General features: G+C 42.0%; 1 protein-coding gene across 1 annotated transcript in view; it reads right to left on the reverse strand.

The window, feature by feature from the left end:
• The window catches only part of csmd3a (CUB and Sushi multiple domains 3a), a gene marked incomplete at both ends in the record, with an annotated part of 275340 nt that overhangs the window by 66871 nt on the left and 182483 nt on the right, over positions 1-25986 (reverse strand). Inside the window, 10 exons of the mRNA XM_079429665.1 lie at positions 2470-2664; positions 3776-3961; positions 7110-7298; positions 9130-9288; positions 10657-10845; positions 13470-13583; positions 13868-13948; positions 16784-16929; positions 18313-18490; positions 18726-18914. Coding sequence (XP_079285791.1) covers positions 2470-2664; positions 3776-3961; positions 7110-7298; positions 9130-9288; positions 10657-10845; positions 13470-13583; positions 13868-13948; positions 16784-16929; positions 18313-18490; positions 18726-18914 — 1626 coding nt within the window. The remainder of the gene's footprint in view (positions 1-2469; positions 2665-3775; positions 3962-7109; positions 7299-9129; positions 9289-10656; positions 10846-13469; positions 13584-13867; positions 13949-16783; positions 16930-18312; positions 18491-18725; positions 18915-25986) is intronic.

The raw sequence follows: 25986 nt of genomic DNA on the forward strand, positions 1-25986 counted from the left end.
GCTAAACACTCCTTTACGGCCATCACTGACCACAAAAACCTGGAATATCTCCGAAGTGCTAAGAGGTTAAACCCCCGGCAGGCTCGCTGGGCCCTCTTCTTCACTCGATTCCTGTTTTCCATCACGTATCGACCCGGAGATAAGAATGTCAAAGCAGATTCCCTCTCTAGTATCCATGCCCCCGACGAACCCTCCACACCTGAACCCATACTCCCTCCAGCCGTCCTTGTGAGCCCCATCCGGTGGGCCCCGGATGAACAGATCCGCATCGCCTCCATCACCGAACCCGCTCTGCTGGGAGGCCCAGAGAGCAAAACCTACGTGCACACTTCCTTGAGGACTTCCCTTCTGGGCTCCCTGCATGCTTCCCTGGGCTCTGGACACCCAGGCAGCTAGTGTACTCTCTCGCTCCTCCAAGCTCGGTACTGGTGGCCCAGTATGGCCCGGGATGTCTCCCAGTACGTTCGTAGATGCTCCGTCTGCGCCATCTCCAAGACTCCACATCAATTACCCGCTGGAAAATTGGTCCCATTAACCAAATCGCCCCTGGTCCCACGTCGGAGTCGACTTCGTCACAGATCTCCCCAAATCAGAAGGTTATACCTGCATACTCAATGCAGTTGACAGATTCTCCAAAGCCTGCAAGATAATTTCCCTCCGGGGTTTACCCACAGCTCTCGAAACAGCAGAGGCTCTTTTCAATAATCTCTTCTGCACCTTCGGCATCCCGGAAGATGTCGTCTCCGACCGTGGGCTACAGTTTGTCTCCCGTGTCTGGAAGGCTTTCTTCAAACTCCTTGATGTCACCGTCAGTCTCTCCTCAGGGTATCACCCCCAGACTAACGGCCAGACTGAGCGGAAGATTCAGGAGATTGGGAGATATCTCCGGGCCTACTGTCATGACAACCAGCACAGCTGGAACCGCTTCCTCCCGTGGGCCGAGTATGCACAAAATTCCCTCAAGCAAACCACCACCTGCCTCACCCCTTTCCAGTACATACTCAGCTACCAACCCCCTCTGTTTCCCTGGACAGAAGAGCCCTCCGACGTTGCAGCTGTCGACCACTGGTTCTGAGCAAGCGAGAGATTTTGGGACTCAGCTCATGTCCAACTCCAGCAGGCAGTGCAGAGACACAAGACCTATGCAGATGCCCGTCGGTCTGCCACCCCTGTCTATCATCCTGGAGATAAGGTCTGACTCCCCACCCGGGATCTGCGTCTCCGCCTGCCCTGCCGGAAGCTGAGTCCCCGCTATATCGGTCCCTTTACAATCGAGAGGCAAATAAATGAGGTCACCTTCCGTATCCAACTCCCTGCACGGTATCGTATCCATCCAGCATTCCATGTCTCACTCCTCAAGCCTGTCTCTCCCTCTGTCACAGAACTTGATGAGCCTGCAGCACCTCCTCCTCCCGAGATCATCGAGGAGCCCCTAGTCTACAGGGTGCAGGACATCTTGGACTCTCGGCGACGGGGTGGTTGCCTGGAATATCTTATTGACTGGGAGGGATACGGGCCGGAGGAAACATCCTGGGTGACCCAGGACGATGTGCTGGATCCCTCTGTCCTGGCCGAGTTTCACCAGAACCACCCTGACCGTCCCGCACCCAGAGGCCGTGGCCGACCCCGTCACCATAATAGGGTGTCAGGAGCCGCCCCTGGAGGAAGGGGTACTGTCAGATAGTCACCGCAGTCTCCACTAACAACACTCACCAGATCCCAATCCTCTGATTTCTAATCACCGCCACCTGTCAGCACTCATCAACAGCACTATATCCCTGCACTCCTCCCGTTCACTCACTGTCTGGTCTCAAACATTCCATGTCGACTAACCTGACCCACTTACCTTTTTGTCTACTTACCTGTTGCTCCAGTGTTCCTATCCCTTTTCTCCACCGCTCCAGTACTCCACTGTCTCCCTGCTCCGCTGTTACCTTGGGATCCCCTGGAAAAGGGAAAAGGACATTCACACTCCGATAAATCCCTAGAGACATTCCCATTCCCCGCCTGTTTACCTGGACATTCTGCTCATCTCATTCCCCTCTGCTGCTACTCAATAAACCTGTTGATTGTATTGCACTTACCTCTGTATCTATCTGCTGACAGTTACAGCTAACAGTAAACAAAATACATTTAACTAACTGAACAGTCAACATTCTCAATGAAAGCTTTAGAAAAAATATGACTAATATTTATTTGCGCATGCCATGTTTTAATATTAAAACCCTTTCTGCAGAATTCTGCACGGAAATCTGCACAAAAAACACCCCCTTATTCTGTGTATCCAGTAAAGCACCACACAAGCTGCTAATCTTTCACACTTCAGGACACAATTGACAAAATCATTAGTCTTGCTGTCTGCTCAGGTCTGACCTTAAAAACCGGCCAGACTAACAAGGCCTGGGAATTGTGCATGTCATGATATGTACAGCATTAATGTTTGAGTAACAAATGGAGCGCATAACTCACTCTTGCAGCGAGGTCGTTCGTTCCTCCAGCTCCACGTCCCATTGGACGTACAGTGAATGTGGGCGGGGCCGAGCCGGTAGTAGCCAGTATTGCAAGTAAAGGCCACTTTAGTGCCGTATTCATAACGAGAGCCATTGACGATCCTCCATTTGCCGTGATCAAGGGTGAAGGATCCGATGCTGGGACACACCACAACTGAGGGGAAATCAGCAGCATGGTTAAAATGTTTGTATGACCCTTACAAATACAATTTACCTTTACAAAACAATTTTCCACCCTCTGTCTGACACAAAAATAACCTGTGTGAGTTTCTTTCCTCTGCTGAACACAAATGAAGATAATCTGAAGAATGTTGGTAACCAAACAGTTGACGGTAGCCATTGACTTCTACGATAATGTTTTCCATACTATGGAAGTCAATGGCTACCGTTAACGGTTTTGTTACTGACATTCTTTAAACTATCTTCATTTGTGTTCACCCTGGGGTCACGTCTCATATCTTTTTTGTGTTTAACAACTGAAGGAAATTCATAGAGGTTTGGAATAACTTGAGGGAGAACAAATGATAATATTTTGGGGTGATTTATAACATTTTTGGGTGAACTATCCCCTTACGTTTGGGGTCAGCAAGATTTTTAAAATAAAGTATCTTAAGCTCACCAAGGCTGCATTTACTCGATGAAAAATACAGGAAAGAGAGTAATATTGCAAAATATTATTGCAATTTAATATAACTCATTTCTGCTTGAACATATTTTAAAATGTAATTTATTCCTATGATGCAAATCTGAAATTTCAGCATCATTATTCCAGTCTTCAGTGTCACATGATCCTTCAGAAATCATTCTAATATGCTGATTTTCTGCTCAAGAAAAATTTCAGATTTTTATTATTGTTGAAAACAGTTGTGGTGATTAATATGTTTGTGGAAAGAAACCATGCACAATTATTTGATGATGAGTTCAAAAGAACATAATTTATATGATTTTTGCAACATTATAGATATCTTTACTTTTGATCAATTTAATGCATCATTGCTGAATAAAAATATTAATTTCTTTAAAAAAAAAAAAAAAAAAACTTCATTGGCTAACCACTGCTGGTTTACACTGCTATTCACCACAATTTGAACCATGATAACCTATGTAATAAGGACATTCTCATAGCACTAGCATATAGATTTTGATTTCTCTATTTTGATTTAATGGGGGTCTTTAATATAGCACACTGTGACCAGACATAATCAGTACAACCATTTAAACCCTTCAATGTTTTGATGATTAGAAAGCAGGACTTCTGTTCTCACCTGTGCAGCGAGGGATTTTATTGTGGTTGCTCCACGTGCCGTCAGCCTGACACATGGTGCTGGTCACCTCTTTAGAGGACAAACGGAAGCCATCGTTGCAGAAGTAGGTGGCTCGTGTTCCTGCTGAATAATCAGCGGCCAGCATGCCTCCGTTCACAGGGGCCACGGGCGGCCCACAGGACACAGCTAGAAAAGACAATGAGATGAGACTCGCTATGCATCAAAACCTCAACAAAGAACATGTTGAAAGAACAAAAATGGCATACAGAGGATTTGGGAATTAACAATCAATTCCTATTTAGAACTGATCCCACAAAACACAAACTGGATTCTCTTTATATTAGTATCCGATAGCAGTTCTGGAACTTCTGCAAAACACTGCATCACATTTCTTTCAAACGTGCTTGAAAGTCAAGTTCCAGCAATAAGAAAGTTTTGTCATGTTATATATTCTGTGCTGCCTTCAGAGTGGAAATACGTGGCTTGCATTACACGCCTCACGGATAAACGAAAATCCAAAGTATGGATTTAAAGAGAAAACAAAGGCGGTGAAGCTGCAAATGCAAATAATGTGAATGTATTATAACCTGCTATTTCCCCCAAGACTTATATAATACAATTTACTTGAAATCTGAAGAACAGATCTCTCAAGGGCTGTGATACATTAAGAATCATTTCCCAATTTTTGTTCAATCCTTCTTCAGTTCTGTCCAACCCAAATTATACATACACATATTAGAATCAGAAAGAGCTTGATTGCCGAATGTGTGCTTGCACACAAGGTAATAATGCTTCCATTGTTCAAATCATTGTGCAACAAGTCAAATAATAATACAATTAGAGGGTAAGTATAAGATACAGTTGGTTTAAGCCAGTATAGAAATAGAAATATGTAGACTTAGCCTTCATGATGTGATTTTTCGTCCTGCTTCGACTGTTTACAAAGGGTATAACAAGCCCAAAAAAGAGATATTTGTATTTCTTATTCCACCTTCTTACATTTGAGCTGAGTTGCCTGAAAAAATAGCTTATAAATTTCTCATTATGCTATATTGTCACCTAATCTTGGATCTTTTTGTCAATTTATTTTAAATTTTTTCAATTAGCACATGTTTTATATTTATTTTTGGAGCTGATTGATCGTAGGCTTCAGTGATTTGAACTTATACACATCAGTTTTTGAGTGAACATAGCCAAAATGATCCACAAATAATGTTATTTCACTCAAAAACTGAGTTGCATAAACTCAGATCAATGAAGCCTATGATCAATCCATTCCAAAAATAAATTCTAAACCTGTGCTAATTGAAAGAAAACAAGTTGACAAAGAGATTAAATTCAAGATTTTCAGAACAGCACAAGGGTTAAGAAATGTCCATCCAAGAAACTCCAATACAGATACTTCCTTTTACAATGGCAGTTTGTTAATATCAGTTTCCTCGTTAACCTATTCACAAAAGCCAATTACACAAGTAATTGGACCAAAGCATTGATGCACACACACCTCATGTGGCTAGTTTTCCAGCAGATGAGGGCAGGTGAGGTCAGTGCCATTGATTCAGTTCCCTCTGAGTGAACTCTGAATTAACACTTTCTCTACAGAGACCAGGATGTGCAAAACAACTAAAATCAACTAGCTGATGGATTGTCTAAACAACTAGTCAACAAACGTTCTTAAGGTCTGCCAATGTGTCATAAAATCCCTAAACTTAGTCAAATCCAGTTTCATAATGACAGGAAGCAGGGAAAGGAAACCTTAGTATATATTAGCAGAGGAATTGTTGAATGTTGTGATGTTTTGTGGAGATGTTAGTGGGTTTATGTCACTCTAAAACGTCCACGTTTGATAAAAATCACAGAAAGCAGTTTGATACGAACATATCAAATATTAAAATTGACTTCCGACGTCTTCATGTAAACTAATTGACAGTCCCTCACTTTTTATGTGCATTCTTCTTGAAATTGTTTAAATAATCAAGTTATAATTAATAATGCTAACTAATAAAATGTATGTTTTTTTTAATGCTTCCTTAAATTACAATAACAGCACATTCATTTTAAGAGTTAGAATAGCAGAAATGACTCGTTCCCGTATTTGACCACATCAAGTCCACACGTAGAATGGAAGGTCAAAACATGGTCATGTGTAAGCAAACGGGGCTGTAATTAACCAGCATGATAAAATTGGGAAATTAAACACATGGAAAAGGTGCTGGAGTTTGCTCAAAGCGGAATCAATACAGCGATGAAACATAAGAGGTTGTCCAATTACTGAGTGCTAAAATTCTAATCAAATAAATCCAACAAGACAACAGCGCTCATATTAACGCTAATAAAACCTAAGCAGAAAGCAAACTTCATTCAGCCGTATTAATTAGCAGAAAACAAAGAGAGGATTGATCAGTGATGCTGGCATCTGACACGGCCTGCCTTTGCACAACAATTCAATCTCAATAACATTCATAATGAAAACAAAATGAACCAAGAAGTGTACCAAATATTCTAGTAATGCAGTTGTTTCCTTGATACTCGCTAATGAATGTCAACAAAACCAAAAAAATAAAATAAAAATAAAAAATAGCTGAGAATATTAGTGTCTTCTGAAGAATTAATTAGCTAAATATACAAAACTTAGAAAAATAGTTCACCCATAATAGAAATGTTTCATTTATGGTTGAACATCTTTTTTAATTTGTACTTATTATATTGATATTGACTTGGCAATCTCTTTGCAAGTACCAGACCACTGTTTCAGAAACTACAAATTCAAAGCCTAAAAAATGGCCTTCAAATACATTAATTTATTTTCTTTCTTCAGCAGATTCTCCTCCTGGACTGTTTCCAGGGTTATAACACAATGAGGTGTTGCTATCTTGAACCGTCTGCTCCTTCATTTTTCAGTGTTAAAATCTGCTCAAAATTCATATCCTTTCTCAGTAACCCACTTACCCTTTATTATTTATGTTTTGCTCTCTTTTTTTATTATTTTCGAATGGTGGTTTATTTTTTATTCGAGTGAAGGTAATTGAACATGCCCCTTTGGACTTTTTCCCCCGACAGCACTTCTGTTGTTCCAATATTTGTTACAGGAAAATATATACATATACATATATATATATATATATATATATTATATATGCATAAAATATTATGTCCTCGATGGAGCACAAAAACGTTAAAAAAAAATATTACCATACCGAGCTGTGAGTTTTTGCCAGGGAAGGTTAAATCAAACAATATCTGAGCACAAGTGATTGTCAGTTAAATTAGCCTTGGCAGTCAACAAGGAAATGCAATTTTTGTAGACTCAAGAAAAATATAATAAAGACAACACCTTGACATGCAGGCACAGATGAGTCCCAGGCCAGATAACCGAACTCAGTTCTCCTGCAGACGGCCATATTTTTCCCAATGAGCCTGTAGCCACGGTCACAGGCCCAGCGGACGACGCTGTTGAGGTGACCACCTGTCTGGCTGACCACAAAACCATGCTGCGGAGAGTCTGGGGTGCTGCAGTACATCGCTACAGATGATAGCATGGATCATTAAACACTCACACATTATTTACTTAACACATCAGCATCATCATTATCACATATGAATAATTGGCAACACTTTACAATAATCATTAAAATCATCATTGTATAATCATGACATTTTAAACAACTTCAATGTACACTAATTGTCCATTAGCAGTACATAATTTAATGTGCGTTAACGCTACAAATTAATATATATATATATATATATATATATATATATATATATATATATATATATATATATATTACGTAATAAAATAACAATAAAGTGCTACTAAATAATTCTAATATAATTGTGCCTTCAAGTCTTGTTGCAATTATCATATTTACAAGTTAAAATTACCAGCGGGAAACTTTGTAATCAATATATAATAATTACACATTATATTATATAATAAATTATATTAACAATAAAGTCTTACTAAATATTTCAACTCTAATTGTGCCTTCAAGTCTTGTTGCAATTATCATATTTATAAATTACCACCAGCAGGAAACTTTGAGCCCAGATTTATTTATATTTTTTATACTGTTGGCATGTAAATGAAAAAAATTAGGTATTCTATAGAGATTATGAGTTAAAAGGCATTAGCAGCAAAACTACATTTCCCATCATTCTCTGTGGTAGCATGAGAATGGATAAATACACTGAAAAACGCATCAAATGCACAAATGTGCATCTAATGCTTTTCGTTTTGCTGCTTTAGCAATAAAAAAACAATTTGTGTCTGTCAGTGAAAAAGTGAAAAACTTTCACATCATAATTACAACTTTGAATGTTTCCCGGGAGGATCTGAAAGGAGCATACGGCTTCTTTCACACATCTTGTGTCTGCAGCATTTAAGTGCCACACAGTCATTTCATAACAACTTTGCAATAAAGTCAAATAACGGAGTGAACTATTTACTAATGTTTGAAAACACACTTCTGTGCTTCAAGCTCATCCCACATGCAGCGACAGGCACTTTCTCCTCAATTCAGGTCTAATTGAAACCATGATTTGAGCAGTTCTCCTCCTCATCTTATGTATATTAAATTTAACGTGTATATTGGGAGTTTATAATTGCAACCGAAATACTTTTTTTTTTTTTTTTTTAAGAAATACTGATATGTAATGCATTGTGGTTATTTTCTGTTTACGTTTTCGGTATACATTGATAAATGTCTGTATACATGTATAAATTAATGTCTGACTGAAACCAGGTGACTTAAGCATTTCTTCTCATATATACTGAATTTAACCTGGATCTGGAGTTTTGAATTGCAATTTATATATTTATATGAGAATACTGATATGTGGTAATGCAATGTGGTTATTTTCTGTATATGTTACACCACACAAACGTGAACTATCTGATGTGACGTCATCTGAAACGACCTCAAGTGTGCATTTTTATGCACATTTTGGAAATTTTATTTGTATCTTGGTGTTTGCATCAGGTGTGTTATATATGCACTGCCCCAGAATTTACAGAATATGTGGCTGGAATCTGGCCGGTGTTTGCAGTTTTCCTTATATGTTGCACAAGCAGAAAGTGTGAAACAGGACTAAAATGTGACATCTTACATAAAAAGTGCTGTAAAATTTAATGATTTGAATACATTCTTCAGAATTTTAGGCCTGTATAGTTTTTAGGCAACTTCTATTACGTTTCCTGACTCCAAAGTTACATACAAATACACAAACATTTGGACACAAACACATGGACAGATGGGACACAGACTTGGACGAACGTGCCATGGGCAGGACAGACAAAAGGTCACGAGAGACACACATAGAACTGAAAGGAATTACCAATCGGGGATACATACTTTGATACTCACCCACGTAAGTGATACGAAAGCCCTTTTTGTTGGTGCCGTGATCAGATGACCAGCGGAGAAACAGTTGGTGACCCGTGGTGGTGATGTTGAAGGGCACACTTAGATCTCCGCTCAACACAGCCAGACTCTGACTGTAAATATTTGGTCCTGCAAAAATAAAACAAAATAAAACACATTTGCATTTCCAATGTAAATAACACAGCAAATAAAGTTATGTACAAGGACAGTTTGAAGAAGTTTGCAAACTGCAAATTTAGGAGACCGAAAGCAATTCAGAATTCAATTATGTCATCGCTGATGGTTCGATTTTGACATTCTAACAGAACCAATGCAGCATTTTCAAAATTTAAAGGAACAGTTTCCTAAAAAATGAAAATTTGCTGAAAATGTACTCACTCTCATGCCATCCAAAATGTTGATGAGTTTGTTTCTTCACTGGAACAGATTTAGAGAAATTTAGCATTACATCACTGGCTCACCAATAGATACTTTGAAGTGAATGGGTGCCGTCAGAATAAGAGTTGATAAAAAACAATCACAATAATCTACAAGTAATCCACATGACTCCAGTCCATCAATTAGCATTATGTGAAGTGAAAAGCTGTGCGTTTAAAAGAAAAAAAAAATCCATCATTAGGGCATTTTAACTTTTGCTTCTGGCCATTGATGGACTGGAGTGGTGTGTACTACTTGTGGATTGCTGCGATGTTTTTATCAGCTGTTTGGATTCTCATTCTGACGGCACCCATTCACTGCAGAGCAAGTGATGAAATGCTGAATTTCTCCAAATCTGTTACAATGAAGAAACAAACTCATCAACACCTTGGATGGCCTGAGGGAGTACATGTTCAGCAAATTTTCATTTTTGGGAGAACTATTCCTTTAGCAAGTAGTTTCCAAATGTGGCAATGAGCAAAGAAGATTTCTCAGAATAAATCCATCATGTGGAAATGTCAATCCGATGGGATTCAGCCGATTTAGTTTTAGACACTAGGGAAAGAGCTCCAAAAATTGCTTTGCTGCAAAACATGAACACAAAATCTGGCCTGAGAGAAGGAAATTGGTATTGCTTCTCACTTCCTATTCCACTGGGGCTCTACAAATGCCATGGGCATTAATGAGCATCCAACCAATGATGAGTAATAGGGTAATTTGCTGATTGCAAGCACTTAAGTAATTAGCGCTAATAACACTCTGAATGTATTTCAAATAGTCTTTGCCATTGCCTCGGTATCAAGAAATACTTGAATCTTTCCAGCATTTTGCATGTCTGCTGGTTCTAAATGAGGTTTTATTTTTAGGGGGACAGGAAATTTTCTCTCGTAATGGTCATGGGTCTAAAAAAGCAATTCCGTTATTTCTCAAACACATTCCCAAGGCTCCAAATTTCATTTCAAATTTTCAAGAAAAGCGTCAGAGTTACGACATGCCAGAGAATAATGACTGTAATATTCAGGGACACAGTTGCACGGGCTGTCAGATGATGCCTGAATATGAGGAATAATTCAAACCCACCATCAAAGATCTCCAGAATATCAAACTCTTTCTCCGTCTGGAAGAGTTCAAAGTGTAATGTGATGTTGTAGCCCTTCTCCACGTTGATCATCCAGGAGCACATCTGAAGGTTGGGGTAGCTTTCAGGATAACCTGGACTCAGGATTACGCCCATCGAGTCGAACAGAACTTCATTGTCAGGACATTGCACTAGGAAGAAACCGAATGACCATGTATTAAATAGTGCAAAAACCAGCCCAGGCTCAATGGAAAAACATGTCTGTGGTGACATTTCTGCCTAATTATATCACAGTATGTTGCTTTCTGAATGTTTTGTGTCTTGTTTTTAAAATGTTTTTATTAGGAACAGATGAACGTTAAACTGGCAACTTTTAATTGCACTGTTTGTTGCATGTATCGTGGAAGAAACGTATGGAGTGTGATGATTGCATTTGAAAATAACGTACCACCTTCACTATACCTGACCCTAAGCCTAATCAAAAGTGTTAGCAAACATGAAAGTCAAGCAAACATGACATGTTCATATGCTTCTACAAGTCTTTGAGCCTTTTTATTGTGTGTTTCACAAGTCTTATACCAGGTGCGCTACCGAGCAAGTTTACTATATCAGCAAAGCCACATATGGAGCTGGTTATGTGAAGCAAACATCAAAATTTATTATTTTACATATTATGTATTATTTTAAATGGGTTTTGAGGTCATAACATAGTATTGGGCAAGGAATTGTGGGGAAAAAAAATCTTTATTGATTGATAATCTGGCCCTGTAATCATAATGTGTGTGAACAAGGAATAAAAATAGTTGTTTTATTACTACAAATGTTCAGTAAATCGCTAATTGTATAAGAATGTTTTCCAGTTTTGCAAAAATGCAGGTAGGCATATTTTTCAAATGTGCCATGTTGGCAAAAACATTGTCTGACAAATCAACTGCACATATAGTATAAACTGATTGCATGACATTGTCACCATGCTCAATGCTTATGCAGATCCCTAAAGAGACATTTTTCACTTTATCATTTTATTTCGTTTTTCCCCCTGAAGAGCACTTATCATGTCAACCTTATAATCAAGGTTTCTTGCCTCATTATTTATTTCTCCCCAACATAATGAGGAGTGACAAGTTTCCTGTGATTTGAAGTAATTTTCCAATTCTCACTAAAAGTAAAATTTGACTCAATCACAGTCAATCAGAACATTTTGAAATAAGTAAACTGTTATCATGTAGAGTATAATGTTAAAGCAATGTGCAGAACTGCTTAACACAATGGCACTAAAATACAAAGCTGGTTAAAAATATAACATAAAAACATGTTGCTACTCTTTAGAGTACCAAGATGATTTGCATTCGCCACAGGAAGCAGAATTGGAACTTACTTTAGAATGACAAGATGATGAATTACTGAATTGCAATTCATAGAAATTCAACACAGGCGATGCATTCTGAAAAACTGGAGGTCCTTTCACTCCAATAATTTTTTGAAAATATGATTAAATATATAAAAACATGACTTTTCTAGTTAAAAATGACCACTATGCATATGAATTTCAATGTATATTAACATTCAACTGCAAGTCAGCACAGTGTTTGCTACCTCAATTTGCATTCTGCTGTAATATTAAAATAATTCATTTTAAATATGCTAAAACTGTAATACTTTAATTATTAATGGTAAATACTAATATGAAATATTAGGAAAATGGTAGAATGCAAAGTATATTTTTGCACTTTCTCTTTAGTTGAAAAGTACAATGCATTTGAATTTTAATATATATCAGCTGTAATATTAACATGTTAAATTCAATAACGTATAGTTAATTGGCTAAAAACGGTAATCTGCTGTAAAATGATGATAAATACATATATATAGAATATTAAAAACAGGGCAGAATGGATTTTTTAAACACTTTTTGTCTTTCTAGTTAAAAATGACATCAATACATATCGATTTAAATTATTTCAATGTATTTTACCATTCAAATTTGTACTGCACCCTGTTCGCTACACCAATTACTTTTTTTGCTAACTAAAACAATTCATTTTAAATGTAATGCTTACATTCATTTGCAAATAACTAATAATTTACTGCAATTATTGATGGTGAATACTAATAAAAAATATGGGGAAATGGCAGAATGGAACCGGAATGGAAAGCATTCTATTTTTTGTCTTTCTAGTTAATAATAACATCAATGTATCTGAATTTCAGTTGCATTCATTTGCAAATTTTAATTGCAACCCGTTTGCTACCTCAGTTCAATTTTGCCGTAAAATCTCAATTAATTTTAAACTTAATTTACTTTAAATTTTTAAAGACAGATACTATTATAAAATACGGGAAAAAACATCAGAATGTATATACAGTATATATATATATTATACTTTATATATACTTATATATTATACTTTATTTTATATTCTTGTCTTCTAGCATCAATGTATTTGAATTGAGTGTATTTAAATATATTTTAACATTTACATTTAAAGTCTGTTTGTTACCTCAATTCATAGTGAACTTGACTGAACCTGAAAAACGTTCTGAATGGCACATAATCATTATGTTTACATGTAAATGTGGGCGGTCATAAATACAGGCTCTCATAGTTGTGAGTGTTACTTCAAGACACCAGGAATCGTGCTGTTTGATTTTAAGTTTTAAAAACAATGACTCACAATGGCGTAACTGTGCTTTCCTTCATCCGGAAGTCCAAAAGAGCCTATCAACTAGCGGCAGAGCTAACGACGTGAGACATAAAAACAGGAAGAGCACCGACACAAATGAGACAGCGTGCTGGATGTGCTGCCAAACTAACCTTGGCAGACCGGAGGAGGACCATCCATCTGCAGTCGCTCACCCAACCTACAGGTCAAGATCTCGCTCCCGAGCAGCGTGAAGCCCGGCAGGCAGTGGTACCTGATGATGTCTCCTGTTGAGTAATTACACACACGGATCTTTGCTTTTCCACTACAACTAGAGCTCAACAACACATTAGCTAATTAAGACCTGACCGCTTACACGCTTGTGACAGTAATGATGACAAATGCAGAACGTCGGGTGTTGATTTCCCCACAGAAAGGGGCATTTTCTTTCATATTAAATAAGAAACGCTGCATTGCGAAGGTGGACACCTTGGGAGCGTCTGTTTAATGAGAGTTCGACGTGTGATAAATCTATACAAACAGATGATCATCAAACGTTCTGCTGTCTTACCAATTTCAAATTCATCATCTTCAGCCAGGATCTCTGCGTTGGCGACACGTGGGGGAGGTTGACAGACACGAAGTTGGTAAGCTGCGAAGGGAACGAGAGGAGTGAGAAACGTGATGTTTAGCTGCTGGTTAAGTGATAACGCTTTGAATGCAACCCACACATTTACATCTTAAATCATCACACCTATCAACCGAGTTTTTCTAAGCATACAACAAAATTACACGCTGCCGCTGCAAAGTATGAAACATAATCAAGGGTCATAGCATCTGCCTCGCCAACACTGATTATGCCTTACAATTATAACAATGTCTAATTGCAAGAGTTTCTAAAATAGGATCATATGCATTAAGAACCTTCTATTACCGGTATGTTATGATTATAGTCACTATTGTGATGTAACATCATTTGAAGACATAATATGTTGAGCATTACATTATGTTGTACGCCCTCACTAAGACACACAATTCACAAATGTTTAGTTTAGTTTATGCAAACGTCATGTTGTTGTGTGGTAATAAATATTAGGAAATGATTTTCAAATTCAGTGACCCGTTCATTTATGCACATACAGAATTCTTTAAAAAATTATTAAAAATAATAAAAATATTTTATTATATTTTATTATATTATATTTTATTATATATTTATTATATTATATTATATTATTATATTATTTTGTTATAATATTAAAATAATTCATTTTCTGTAGTAATTTGGTGTAATTATTAATGGCAAATACTATCTAAAAAAATATTAGCACAATGACAGCATGGAAAAATATATTTGCATATTTTATGAAGAAAAATAGCATTTATGCAACCTGTTTATAATCCTAAAGATTAATAACCTACATAGATCAGGTGATAATAATAATAACAAAAACAACAATAATGTATTGTAATATATATAATAATTAGAATAATTTACTGTAATATCAAAATAATTAATTTTAAATATAATAAATCAATTTTCTAATAAAATGCAATACTTCACTGGAATTATAATGGTAAATATATATAAAAACAACTAACAAGACGGCAGCATGGAAATATATTTTTTAAGGTATGAAGATTAATACATAGTGTTAAAAATAATACTAATTAAAATAGGTTTTTGCTGTGATAATGCCATTTATTTTAAATGTAATAATTTTAAATAATTTGCTAATACATTTAATAATTTCCTGTAATTATTATTGGTAAACAATATATAAAATATTAGGAAAATGGCAGAATGGAAAACATATTTTCATTTTTTTAAAGAAAAAAATGATGTTTTTTTATGCAACCTGCCAACACAATAAATTAATACAATGAAGATTAATACATTTATAGTCCAGGTAAAGGGGATAATAATAATAAAAATAATAATAATAAATAGATTTTTTGTGTAATATTATTCGCTTTACATGTAACAATTTAATTAGCTAATAATTTGCTGTAATGATTAATGGCAAACATTACATATAAATCACAGGCAGAAAATTTATTTGATACACTTTCTGAAGAAAAGAAGCGGTGCTTGTTTATGCAAACTGCCAACACAATGAACAAATGCAAAGAAGATGAATACACAGAGTTAAGGGTTTCTTCAAATGAGCACCTTTTTATCCAGTAAACACTCTCAGTATCTTAACTTCATGAAGATTCACCAGCTACCAAAGAACTAAATGACCTCGACGCCAACACCGACAAACAAAAACACATTTCATTTAGAATTCATCGAGGAATCACAGAAACACTCAGAAACACTCTGAACGCTGAGAAACTCAGCTATTACTACGCTAACACATTAAAGGCCATTTTAAACCAGAGAATGAGCATTTTGGCAGCTCTGGGACCATGACTATCTTATTTTATTATCTTTTAAAATTCTAATCAGCTTTGTGCTTTGCAGCACTTGACATAACTTCCTTATGCTGTATCGGTTTATTGGTGAACTACAAAAGCATCAGCAGAAAATATGCTAACGCAGATAATAACGTCCTTTATTGAATAACGGTCTCCCATCACAATTACAAAATAGATTAGAGAAAACCGATGGGGTTCAAAGGTCATCCGTTGTGTTCAGATGCTATTTCTCCAGTTAAAAGCTATTCCATAACCTAGTGATCCGCCTACATTGATAGAATTACAAAGCATCATACACAAAGATTATTGCAACTGGACACACTTTAAAGCAGCATTGCATGTATCTTTGGTAAAAAGTGAAATAAATCCAAGATTGTGGTCCAAGTCGGGAGGTATTTGCATCAAAAACATACTTCATATTTCAACCAAAACCAAAAAGCACAGACAACATTGAAGCCATTACTAATTAAAACCAATTATTTTTATGCTCGAGTATTGTGTTGGATGCTAAATGCAAATCAATTTTGCAGTCTCCATACGAAGAATGCATCTGTTTTGTATGATGCACACTATGTAGAGCATATCAAATCATCACTTATGAGGTTCCATAACAGCTAGGATGCTGCCTTAGAAGCCGAATGCATATGTTTCCACACCTGCTCGTCCAGAAATGGCTGTTATTACGGATGATGGAAGTTCCCAAACACATTATAGCGCCATCGGAATGTGGCAGCTGCAATAATCGAAGCCATTTTCCAAAGAAACAAGTAATGCAATTTCTAGCCCTTGCAGTAAAACAAAAAACAAGGGCCCAGAAAGCAGCAACGTGACAAGCTAAACAGGCGTTCGAAGGCACACAATCCAGAAGGTTCCTAATGCAATTTCATGCCACAGTTTGGGTTGAATGTATGTACGTTCACGACTCGCCTCAGCGTACGTATGGCATAAGTAACATGTTCTGTGGGCGTGAGGGACTAAGCCTGGATAATCGAGCTGACAATAAACAACTATGAGCGAACCAAGCCGTCGTGAAAGAGGAAGCAAAACTGTGCAAGATTCTGCTCACCATGGTAACGCAGAAGAAAGAATCCGCTGGTGCTGAAGTCGCTGTGGAACTTGAGCAGGATGTGATTAGACGTGCTAGAAACAGCCTCCTGAGGCGAGCTGCCGCTGAATTGACCGATCTGTGGGGATGTTTGGTCAGGGCCGTCCCTAAGGGAGACAATAGATCTGTTCAAACCCAGATATGAAACATTAAAAACCTTCTTTGACTTCTTCTGTCCGCTGATATAACACTCTCCATAAGTCGCTCTGCCACGTCTGGCGGGTGCATGTCGGGATCTTATAAAGAATGTTTATGAAAACAGGACAGCAGACGTCTCTTCTCTGCAGTGTGTGTCAGTCGTGCTTCTAAACCCTGAATAAACAGGCTGAATGGTAACTTATACACTCAAAGCAAAGCATTCAAAATGACCTTGGTTCTCTATCAGTTAAAAATCTGTAAGAGCATCGTTTTTTTTGTTTTTTGTTTTAATTAGGAAAACTCTTATACGTTCATAATAACGTCTAAGTTAGTGTGCGCTGCAGCAAATAACAGTTTCTATTGTGGTTATGCAAAATACTTTTGCTAGATAATGAATGCGCGTTCATTATGATCACTTTATTATCAATTTTCTGTAATATTGATTTGACAACACTGAAATTATCGAAACAGAACAAAACTTGAACTGAATTGAGGTGGATAATAACCCTATGGATAATGATAATTTGATGAATCATAATTTATTAATTTTGCAAAATCAACACAGTTGTTTAACTGAACTGAATCACCATAAAACTGAATTGAGCTGAATAACGACAGGTGGCCAGATTTTTTTAAATACACAGGGGCAAAAATCAAACTTGATTTGAGGGTTGTGGGCCAAAAGTATATGTTGCATTATAAGCAAATGTATCCAAGTATATTCAAAGATGAAAATTATATATATGTATACTGTGTGTGTGTGTGTATATATATATATATATATATATATAAATGTATTAATGTTTAAATTTTAACATTTTGTTATAAACTAATTTTAAATGTATTAATTTAATTAAATTACTAATAATATTTGCTATTAATAATTGCAGCACATTTATATCTAAAACATTAGAAAATTGCAATTTTAGTTTTTTAGTCTTATGGTTTCCATTTGTTAAAATTTTAATTTTACATTTTTTTTTCAAATGTTTAAATTATTTTAAATAAAATTCACTTATATTTTTCATAATAAAATGCATTTTTAATACAAAAAATGTATCTATAAAATATATAAAGGCATATGAAAAAAAAAGAAGAGGAAGATTACTCCTTTGTGATATGAAATGGCTAAGAAAAGCAATTATGGATTTGATTAAAATAGTTTATGCATGTCAATGATCAGTCTCTGAAATACAAAAATAATTGATATCAGTAAAACAAAAAAAAGTAATTGGTCAATCTCTTTCCTAAACCCAGTGTTATTTTGTGAGCATAACACTCATGTTGTTATATGACACCAGATGCAAGTCTTTAGGTGAGGAGTTCTTATAAAACGCTCGCACAAGTCCTACCAGATGGTGATGTAGTCGTAGATGGGCTCGGTGTTGAGCACGGTAAAGTTGATGTGGATGCCGTTGCCTGGAGGTACTCGGATGCTCCATATGCAGTCTTTAAGATTAGGGTAGTCAGCCGGGTGGCCCGGAGAGTAGATGGTCCCATTGAGAGCCGTGATATTACCACCGCAAAGTGCTGACAGAGGACAAATAAAATCAAGACACAATTAGCAATTTGTGGAGAACTGCACTGCCTTACATACAGCTGCAACAAGCAATAATGCAGTGACATAAAAAGGTGATAAGCTTAAAGTTCAAGGCTAAAGTCCTGCCTCCATATATGGTATGTATTTTCCCCTGAACATCTCATAAAATTTCCAAAACATGACAGTTTAATTAAAAGCTGGTATTCTGTAAGATGGGCTCTGTACCTTCACAGCGAGGCACAGGATGGTTCCAGTTGCGGCTGATGCCGTGCAGGCACGTGAGCGACGTTTCACCCAGCAGTGTGTATCCCGGCAGACACTGGAACGAGATGGTCATGCCCACTCCAAAATCACTGCCAATCACCACCCCGTTCCGAAAGGGCCGCGGATCCGGACACCTCTGCAGTTCATACGCTGAGTGACCACAGAGCAGAAGGTTCTATTCAGTGAGAAGCCAAAAGGAACGCCAATGCCCACCAGTGTTGTTATTGATAAATACAAGTATTAAAAATAGCTTTTGCCAAAAAAAAGGCCGAAATAAAATAAAATATAGAATTTCTTAGTATAGAATTTATTAGAATAAAATAAAACATTAGACAAAAAATTTAAATGTAAATGAAAATTATACTTTATAAACTCAAGTGGCTGTAATAAACTCTAAAACTGAAATAAAAAATAAATGAAAGCGATAAAATACAAAAAAACTAATAAAAAAATTACACATAAAATTATTAAAATTAAAATGAAAACTGAAAAGACAGAAATAAATGCTAATTTAATATTTTTATAAATCCTATAATATTATACTAAAGTAACACTGTCAATCTAGTCAAAGAAATCACAAAATAAGAGCATACAAATATACCAATCAGTGTTCATTTTGACAGCAAGTTTTGATTTAGTTTTAGTCATAGTCTTTTGATATTTAAATGCTATTTAGTTTAAAAGTCATAGTGTAGTCAACTGAATTGATTTAGTTTTAATCTAGTTGGACTAAAAGACTGGATCTATTATCAAATCATATCTCCCTAACATTTTCGCCATGCTTTTATTGGTTGCCGAAAATGTCAATGGATTTTTGTTCGTTTTTGTCATACAATATGAGTTTTGATTCTGTTGTTCTGTCTTGTTTTCATCAGTAAAAAAAATGTTGATAAAAATTGACGGAAATTATTCATCAACAAAATTAACACTGATATCAATGATACCTAGTTTAACAAAAAAAAATCATTTTATTATGCAGGAAATTCAAAAGGTTATTCCACAGCTTCAAGATATAAAATATTAGATGAAAAACATAAATGAAAATGACAAACATGTTGCCTTTACAACTACAGGGTAACTGAAATAAACAAGTACTAAAATTGCTAAACCTGAAATAGAAATAAATTAAAGCCATATAGAACGTCTAGGGTTACGTATGTAACCATGGTTCCCTGAAGGGAACGAGACGCTGCGTCCAGAGACGCTTTGGGACGCAGCTCAAAGTTCCTGGAAGGGAACGTCTCGGGTTACGTATGTAACCATGGTTCCCTATCTGTCGGTCACTACGAGTTATGTCGTGACGACATAGGGGATTTACTTGGAAGCCCCAATCATCTCTGACTAAAGAGAAAACGCCAATGAAATTGGCTAGTGGATTTTGCATACCTGAGCCACTCCCCGTACATACGGGTATAAAAGGGCGACAGGTGCATCCACTCATCAGATTTTTGCTTCGGAGCCAAGTGGATGAAGACGGTTGTGCCATTCTCCACAAGCCTCATCTTTGTTTTGTTCCTGGTTGGCGTCACGGTGCAAAACAGCGGAGTCCCTTCTCCAGCGATTCCCCTGGGCACTTCAACTAAAAGAGCAAATTCTAAAAGAGCAAAATCACGGACGATCGCGTCTTTTTCAAGATGCCGTTTCGTCCGTGTCCTCTTGGTTGCGGTCGTTTCCTGTCCGCGGATGACGGACACGATCGTTGTCTTCAGTGTCTGGGTCTCCAGCACGCTGAAGCTGCGTTCGTGGATGACTCATGCGCCTGTTGTGGGCGTATGAGCATGACGTCGCTGCGATCTCGCCTTTCCTTTTTGAAAGGATTGGCACCCTCTGCCGCCACCCGCCCCGGTCTCTCTGGCTCGAGCAGAGGACCGCCGGTTGGCGCTCTGGGAGATCTGAGGGTCACAGTAAGAGCCTCTCCGCCGGGTACGTCCCCACAGACCTCTTACTCCTCACGCAGCGAATGTCCCGTCCGGTTCCCGGGTGATTTCGCTGGTCCGTCCCACGGGGCGCCCAGCATTTCATTCGGTGCGCCACCCGAGGATAGGATGTCGATCGCAGCATCGGGGGACGGGTTTTCGTCCTCTGAGGATGAAGGTGCAGAGGGGCTGCCCCCTTCGGGTGTGGTCGCCTCCCCTGCACCGGACCCAGAGTTGACGGCCATGCTTGCCCGGGCAGCCGCGAGCATCGGGCTGGAGGTCAACAGACCGCCCAGTCCCGAGCCCTCGCGGCTGGATGATTGGTTTCTCGGAGTGGGGCGCGGCTCACAACCGCGATCTACTCCAGTGCCTTTCTTCCCGGAGGTGCATGAGGAGCTGACGAAGTCGTGGATGGCCCCTTTCACGGCCAGAAGCCGCTCGTCTGCCTCCTCCGTCCTCACTACCCTCGATGGCGGGGCTGCCAGGGGGTACGTTGGCATTCCCCAGGTGGAGAGAGCGGTCGCGGTGCACTTGTGCCCGCGAAACGCCGCCACTTGGAGGAATCGCCCGCGTCTCCCGTCCAAAGCCTGTAAGCTGACGGCTGCTCTTGCGGCCAAGGCTTATAGTGCTGCGGGCCAGGCAGCCTCTGCCCTGCATGCCATGGCGATCCTGCAGGTTCACCAAGCCAAGGCACTCAAACAAATGCACGAGGGTAGTTCCGACCCGGGGTTGATGCAGGAGCTGCGCACGGCGACTGACTTCGCTCTACGAGCGACGAAAGTCACGGCGCGGTCCCTCGGGAAGGCGATGTCTACCATGGTGGTCCAAGAGCGCCATCTCTGGCTCAACCTGGCGGAGATGAAGGACGTCGACAAAGCGCGCTTTCTCGACGCTCCCGTCTCCCCGGTTGGGCTGTTCGGCGACACCGTCGAGGGATTTGCTCAGCAGTTCTCGGCGGTGCAGAGGCAGACAGAGGCGATCCAGCACATCCTGCCCCGGCGCGAGGCACCTGCAACAGCTGCCCCCGGGCCCAGGCCTCAGTCTGCTCGCCGCCGTGGGCGCCCCCCTGCGTCCTCCAGAGCTGCTCCGCCCCGTGCCGAATCAACACCTGGGCCGGCGCGTCGAGCCTCTCGCAGGAGGGCGGCGCCCCCCGCGTCCCAGCCGGGCCCCAAGTCGTCCAGGAGAGCGACGAAGCGGCCCTGACACGGGCAACCTGGAGATGTTGGAATTTGCTCTTTCTCAGGAGACGGCGAGGACAGCGCCGCTCCTTCCCCCGGAGGAGGGCCGGGTGGAGAATCTTGTGTTCCCCTTTGTTTCTGTTCCGCCGTTGGCCCAAGGGCCAGCGGTACCCACAATGTCACAGAAAGAGCAATTTCCTTTTCCTCCAGGTTATCAGGTTCGCGGGTTGACAGTGTGCGACGCGCTGCCTCCTCACTCTCGCCCGCGACCCATCTTGCCAGCGGCCAGGAGAGTGCGGGTTGGGGACGCAGTGCCTCCCCACGCACCTCTAGCCAGTCCCCTTTGGGACCCAGGGAGTTCGGTAAGGGTGCTTCAGAACGCGCTGCCTTCTGTATCATCCAGCCATACTCCTCTGCGCTGCACCACCACAGGTACGTCGATTGTGCCGTTGGAGCCCCTTGCACGACGTCTGGAAGCGTGGCTTGCGCTGCCCAGCCCGTCTCGGTGGCTCACGCGTACAATTCGACTCGGCTATGCGATTCAGTTCGCCAGGCGACCTCCCAAGTTCAGCGGCGTTCTCGAGACCTCAGTGGTACCTCGGAACGCCCCTGTCTTGCGCGAGGAGATTGCTGTCCTCCTGGCAAAGGATGCAATCGAGCCGGTCCCTCCAGCCGAGATGAGGCAGGGGTTTTACAGCCCTTACTTCATCGTACCCAAGAAAGGCGGTGGTCTTCGGCCAATCCTGGATTTGCGAGTCTTGAACCGGAGCCTGCACAGGCTTCCGTTCAAGATGTTGACGCACAGGCGTATGATCAGGTGCATTCAGCCCCAGGATTGGTTCGCAGCGATCGACCTGAAGGATGCTTACTTTCATGTTTCGATCCTTCCGCGACACAGACCGTTCCTACGGTTTGCGTTCGAAGGTCGGGCATGGCAGTACAAGGTCCTCCCCTTCGGGCTCTCCCTGTCTCCCCGTGTCTTCACGAAGGTCGTAGAAGGCGCCCTTGCCCCGCTACGGGAAGTGGGCGTCAGGATCCTCAACTACCTCGACGACTGGCTCATTCTGGCCCAGTCCCGAGAGCAGTTGTGCGATCACAGGGAGCGGGTGTTACGGCACCTCAGCCAGTTGGGGCTTCGGGTCAACTGGGAAAAGAGCAAGCTCTCCCCTGTGCAGAGAATCTCTTTTCTCGGTGTGGAGTTAGACTCGGTGAGTATGACGGCGCGCCTCACGGACGAGCGCGCCCAATCAGTGCTGAACTGCCTGAGTTCCTTCAGGGGCAGGACTGTGGTGCCACTGAAACAGTTTCAGAGGCTCCTGGGGCATATGGCATCCGCAGCTGCGGTCACGCCGCTCGGATTGCTTCATATGAGACCACTCCAGCACTGGTTGCACTCCCGAGTCCCGAGGTGGGCATGGCGCCGCGGTTCACTTCGGGTAAGTATCACACGCGAGTGTCGCCGCTCCTTCAGCCCCTGGACGGACCTTGCCTTTCTACGGGCCGGGGTGCCCTTAGAACAAGTGTCCCGGCATGTTGTTGTCACAACAGATGCCTCCAGCACGGGCTGGGGCGCTACATGCAACGGGCAGGCAGCCTCGGGGCTCTGGACAGGGCCTCGACTGCTTTGGCATATCAATTGCCTGGAGCTGTTGGCAGTGCATCTGGCCTTGCGGCAGTTTCGGCCACTGCTGCTAGGCAAGCATGTGTTGGTCCGTACGGACAACACTGCGGCTGTGTCGTACATCAACCGGCTGGGAGGTGTACGATCACGCCGCATGTCACAGCTCGCCCGCCATCTCCTCCTCTGGAGTCACACGCAGCTCAGGTCGCTGCGCGCTGTCCACATTCCGGGGGAGCTCAACCGTGCGGCCGACGCGCTCTCACGACAGATCACTTTTCCCGGAGAGTGGCGACTCCATCCCGAGACGATCCGGCTGATCTGGAGTCGATTCGGGGAAGCTCAGGTAGACCTGTTTGCTTCCCGCGAGTCCTCCCACTGCCAGCTATATTTCTCCCTGACCGAGGGGCCCCTCGGCACGGACGCACTGGCACACAGCTGGCCTCGGGCTTTACGCAAGTATGCATTTCCCCCAGTGAGCCTACTCGCACAGACACTGTGCAAGGTCAGGGAGGACGAGGAGCAGGTCCTGCTGGTCGCGCCGTATTGGCCCACCCGGACCTGGTTTCCGGAACTCATTCTCCTCGCGACAGCCCCTCCCTGGCGTATCCCTCTGAGGAAGGAACTCCTTTCCCAGGGGCTCGGCACCATATGGCACCCGCGTCCAGATCTGTGGAACCTCCATGTGTGGCTCCTGGACGGGACGCGGCAGACTTAAGTGGTCTACCACAGGCCGTGGTAGACACCATCACTCAGGCTAGAGCCCCTTCAACAAGGCAAGCCTATGCTCTGAAGTGGAGTCTGTTCGCGAACTGGTGTTCTTCTCGCCGGGAAGACCCCCGAAGATGCACGATTGGAGTAGTGCTTTCTTTCCTGCAAGAAAGGTTGGAGCGTAGGCTGTCACCCTCCACCTTGAAGGTGTATGTGGCTGCTATCGCGGCCCATCACGATGCAGTGGACGGCCGGTCCGTGGGAAAGCATGATCTCATCGTGAGGTTCCTGAGGGGTGCCAGGAGGTTGAATCCGCCTAGGTCACCCCTGATGCCCTCCTGGGACCTCTCTATTGTCCTGGCGGGACTTCAGAGGGGTCCCTTTGAGCCGCTGGACTCAGTCGAGCTGAAATTCCTGTCGGCTAAGACAGCGCTCCTGACCGCGCTCACTTCCATCAAGAGGGTCGGGGACCTCCAAGCATTTTCGGTGAGCGAAGAGTGCCTTGTGTTCGGGCCGGACTACTCTCACGTTGTCCTGAGACCCCGGCCTGGATACGTGCCCAAGGTTCCCACCACGCCCTTCCGTGATCAGGTGGTGAACCTGCAAGCACTGCCTTCGGAGGAGGCAGATCCAGCCTTGGCGTTGCTGTGTCCCGTAAGAGCATTGCGCATATACGTGGACCGCACCCGGAGCTTCAGAAGCTCTGAGCAGCTCTTTGTCTGCCACGGAGGTCAGCAGAAAGGGAAGGCTGTCTCCAAGCAGAGGTTGGCCCACTGGATAGTGGAGGCCATCGCCTCGGCGTATCAATCCCAAGGCGAGCCGTGCCCCCTTGGGGTGAGGGCTCACTCCACACGGAGTGTTGCCTCCTCCTATGCGTTGGCGCACGGCGCCTCTTTGGCAGACATCTGTAGAGCTGCGGGCTGGGCGACACCGAACACCTTCGCGAGATTTTACAGTCTCCGCGTGGAGCCAGTCTCTTCCCGTGTGTTGGGTAACAGGTAAGTGGCGGGAAGAGTTGGCCGGTGTCACGCTTGCTGCGCCATTCCCCCTCACCCGGGGATACGAGCGCCTGTTTTCCTCCTCCAGTTCAGTTCCCCGGACGGCGAACCCTGGTGGAGACCTCCAGCACCCCCGGCAGTCAGACTGGGCGGAGCAGTCTGACGCCAGGCCCAGTACTGGTGCTAGCTCGCCCGGGTCTCCGGTCAGCCCCTGTACTCGGCTAGGTGTCCGTATGGCCTGATTCCCTTCGGGTAATCCCACACGTGTTTTCGTCCACGGTACGGTTTCCCTCACGGTAAACCCGTGTCTTCCCTTTGGCAGAGTTCTGTCAGGCCCTGCTGGCAGCCCTCCTCCCTACTCCTAGGTAGGATCTGCCCCAGGGTCCAGTCGTATGTAGTACTGCCCCAGGCCTGGGTCAGTCCATATCAGTGTCTCCACATGTTACCTCCCTTCGGGCAGGATGTGGCCTCCGTAGCGCCCTTCTCCGGAAGGCTCGCTTCCCCGTCGTTACTGCCAGGCTGTAACAACAAATAGGAAAGACTTGAAGCAGTCTTTCATAGAAGGTCGAAATCCCTTCCAATTTCTTGGGGAAAGGAACAGCAGCAATGTACTCAGTGGTCCCTGCGGGCACCAAGGTTAGCGAATTTGCGCTGGGGCGATGGGAAGGTTGCGACCTTCGCATGGCATTTGTCTGTCACGCACTAGCTTGTCAACATCTGCATGCACAAGGTCGTGACGGGGTTCAGGTTGTGGCGCTTTCCATATGACCCCTATGTCGTCACGACATAACTCGTAGTGAC

This window comes from Barbus barbus (assembly GCF_936440315.1).
Source record: "Barbus barbus genome assembly, chromosome: 12".
Taxonomy (NCBI): domain Eukaryota; kingdom Metazoa; phylum Chordata; class Actinopteri; order Cypriniformes; family Cyprinidae; genus Barbus; species Barbus barbus.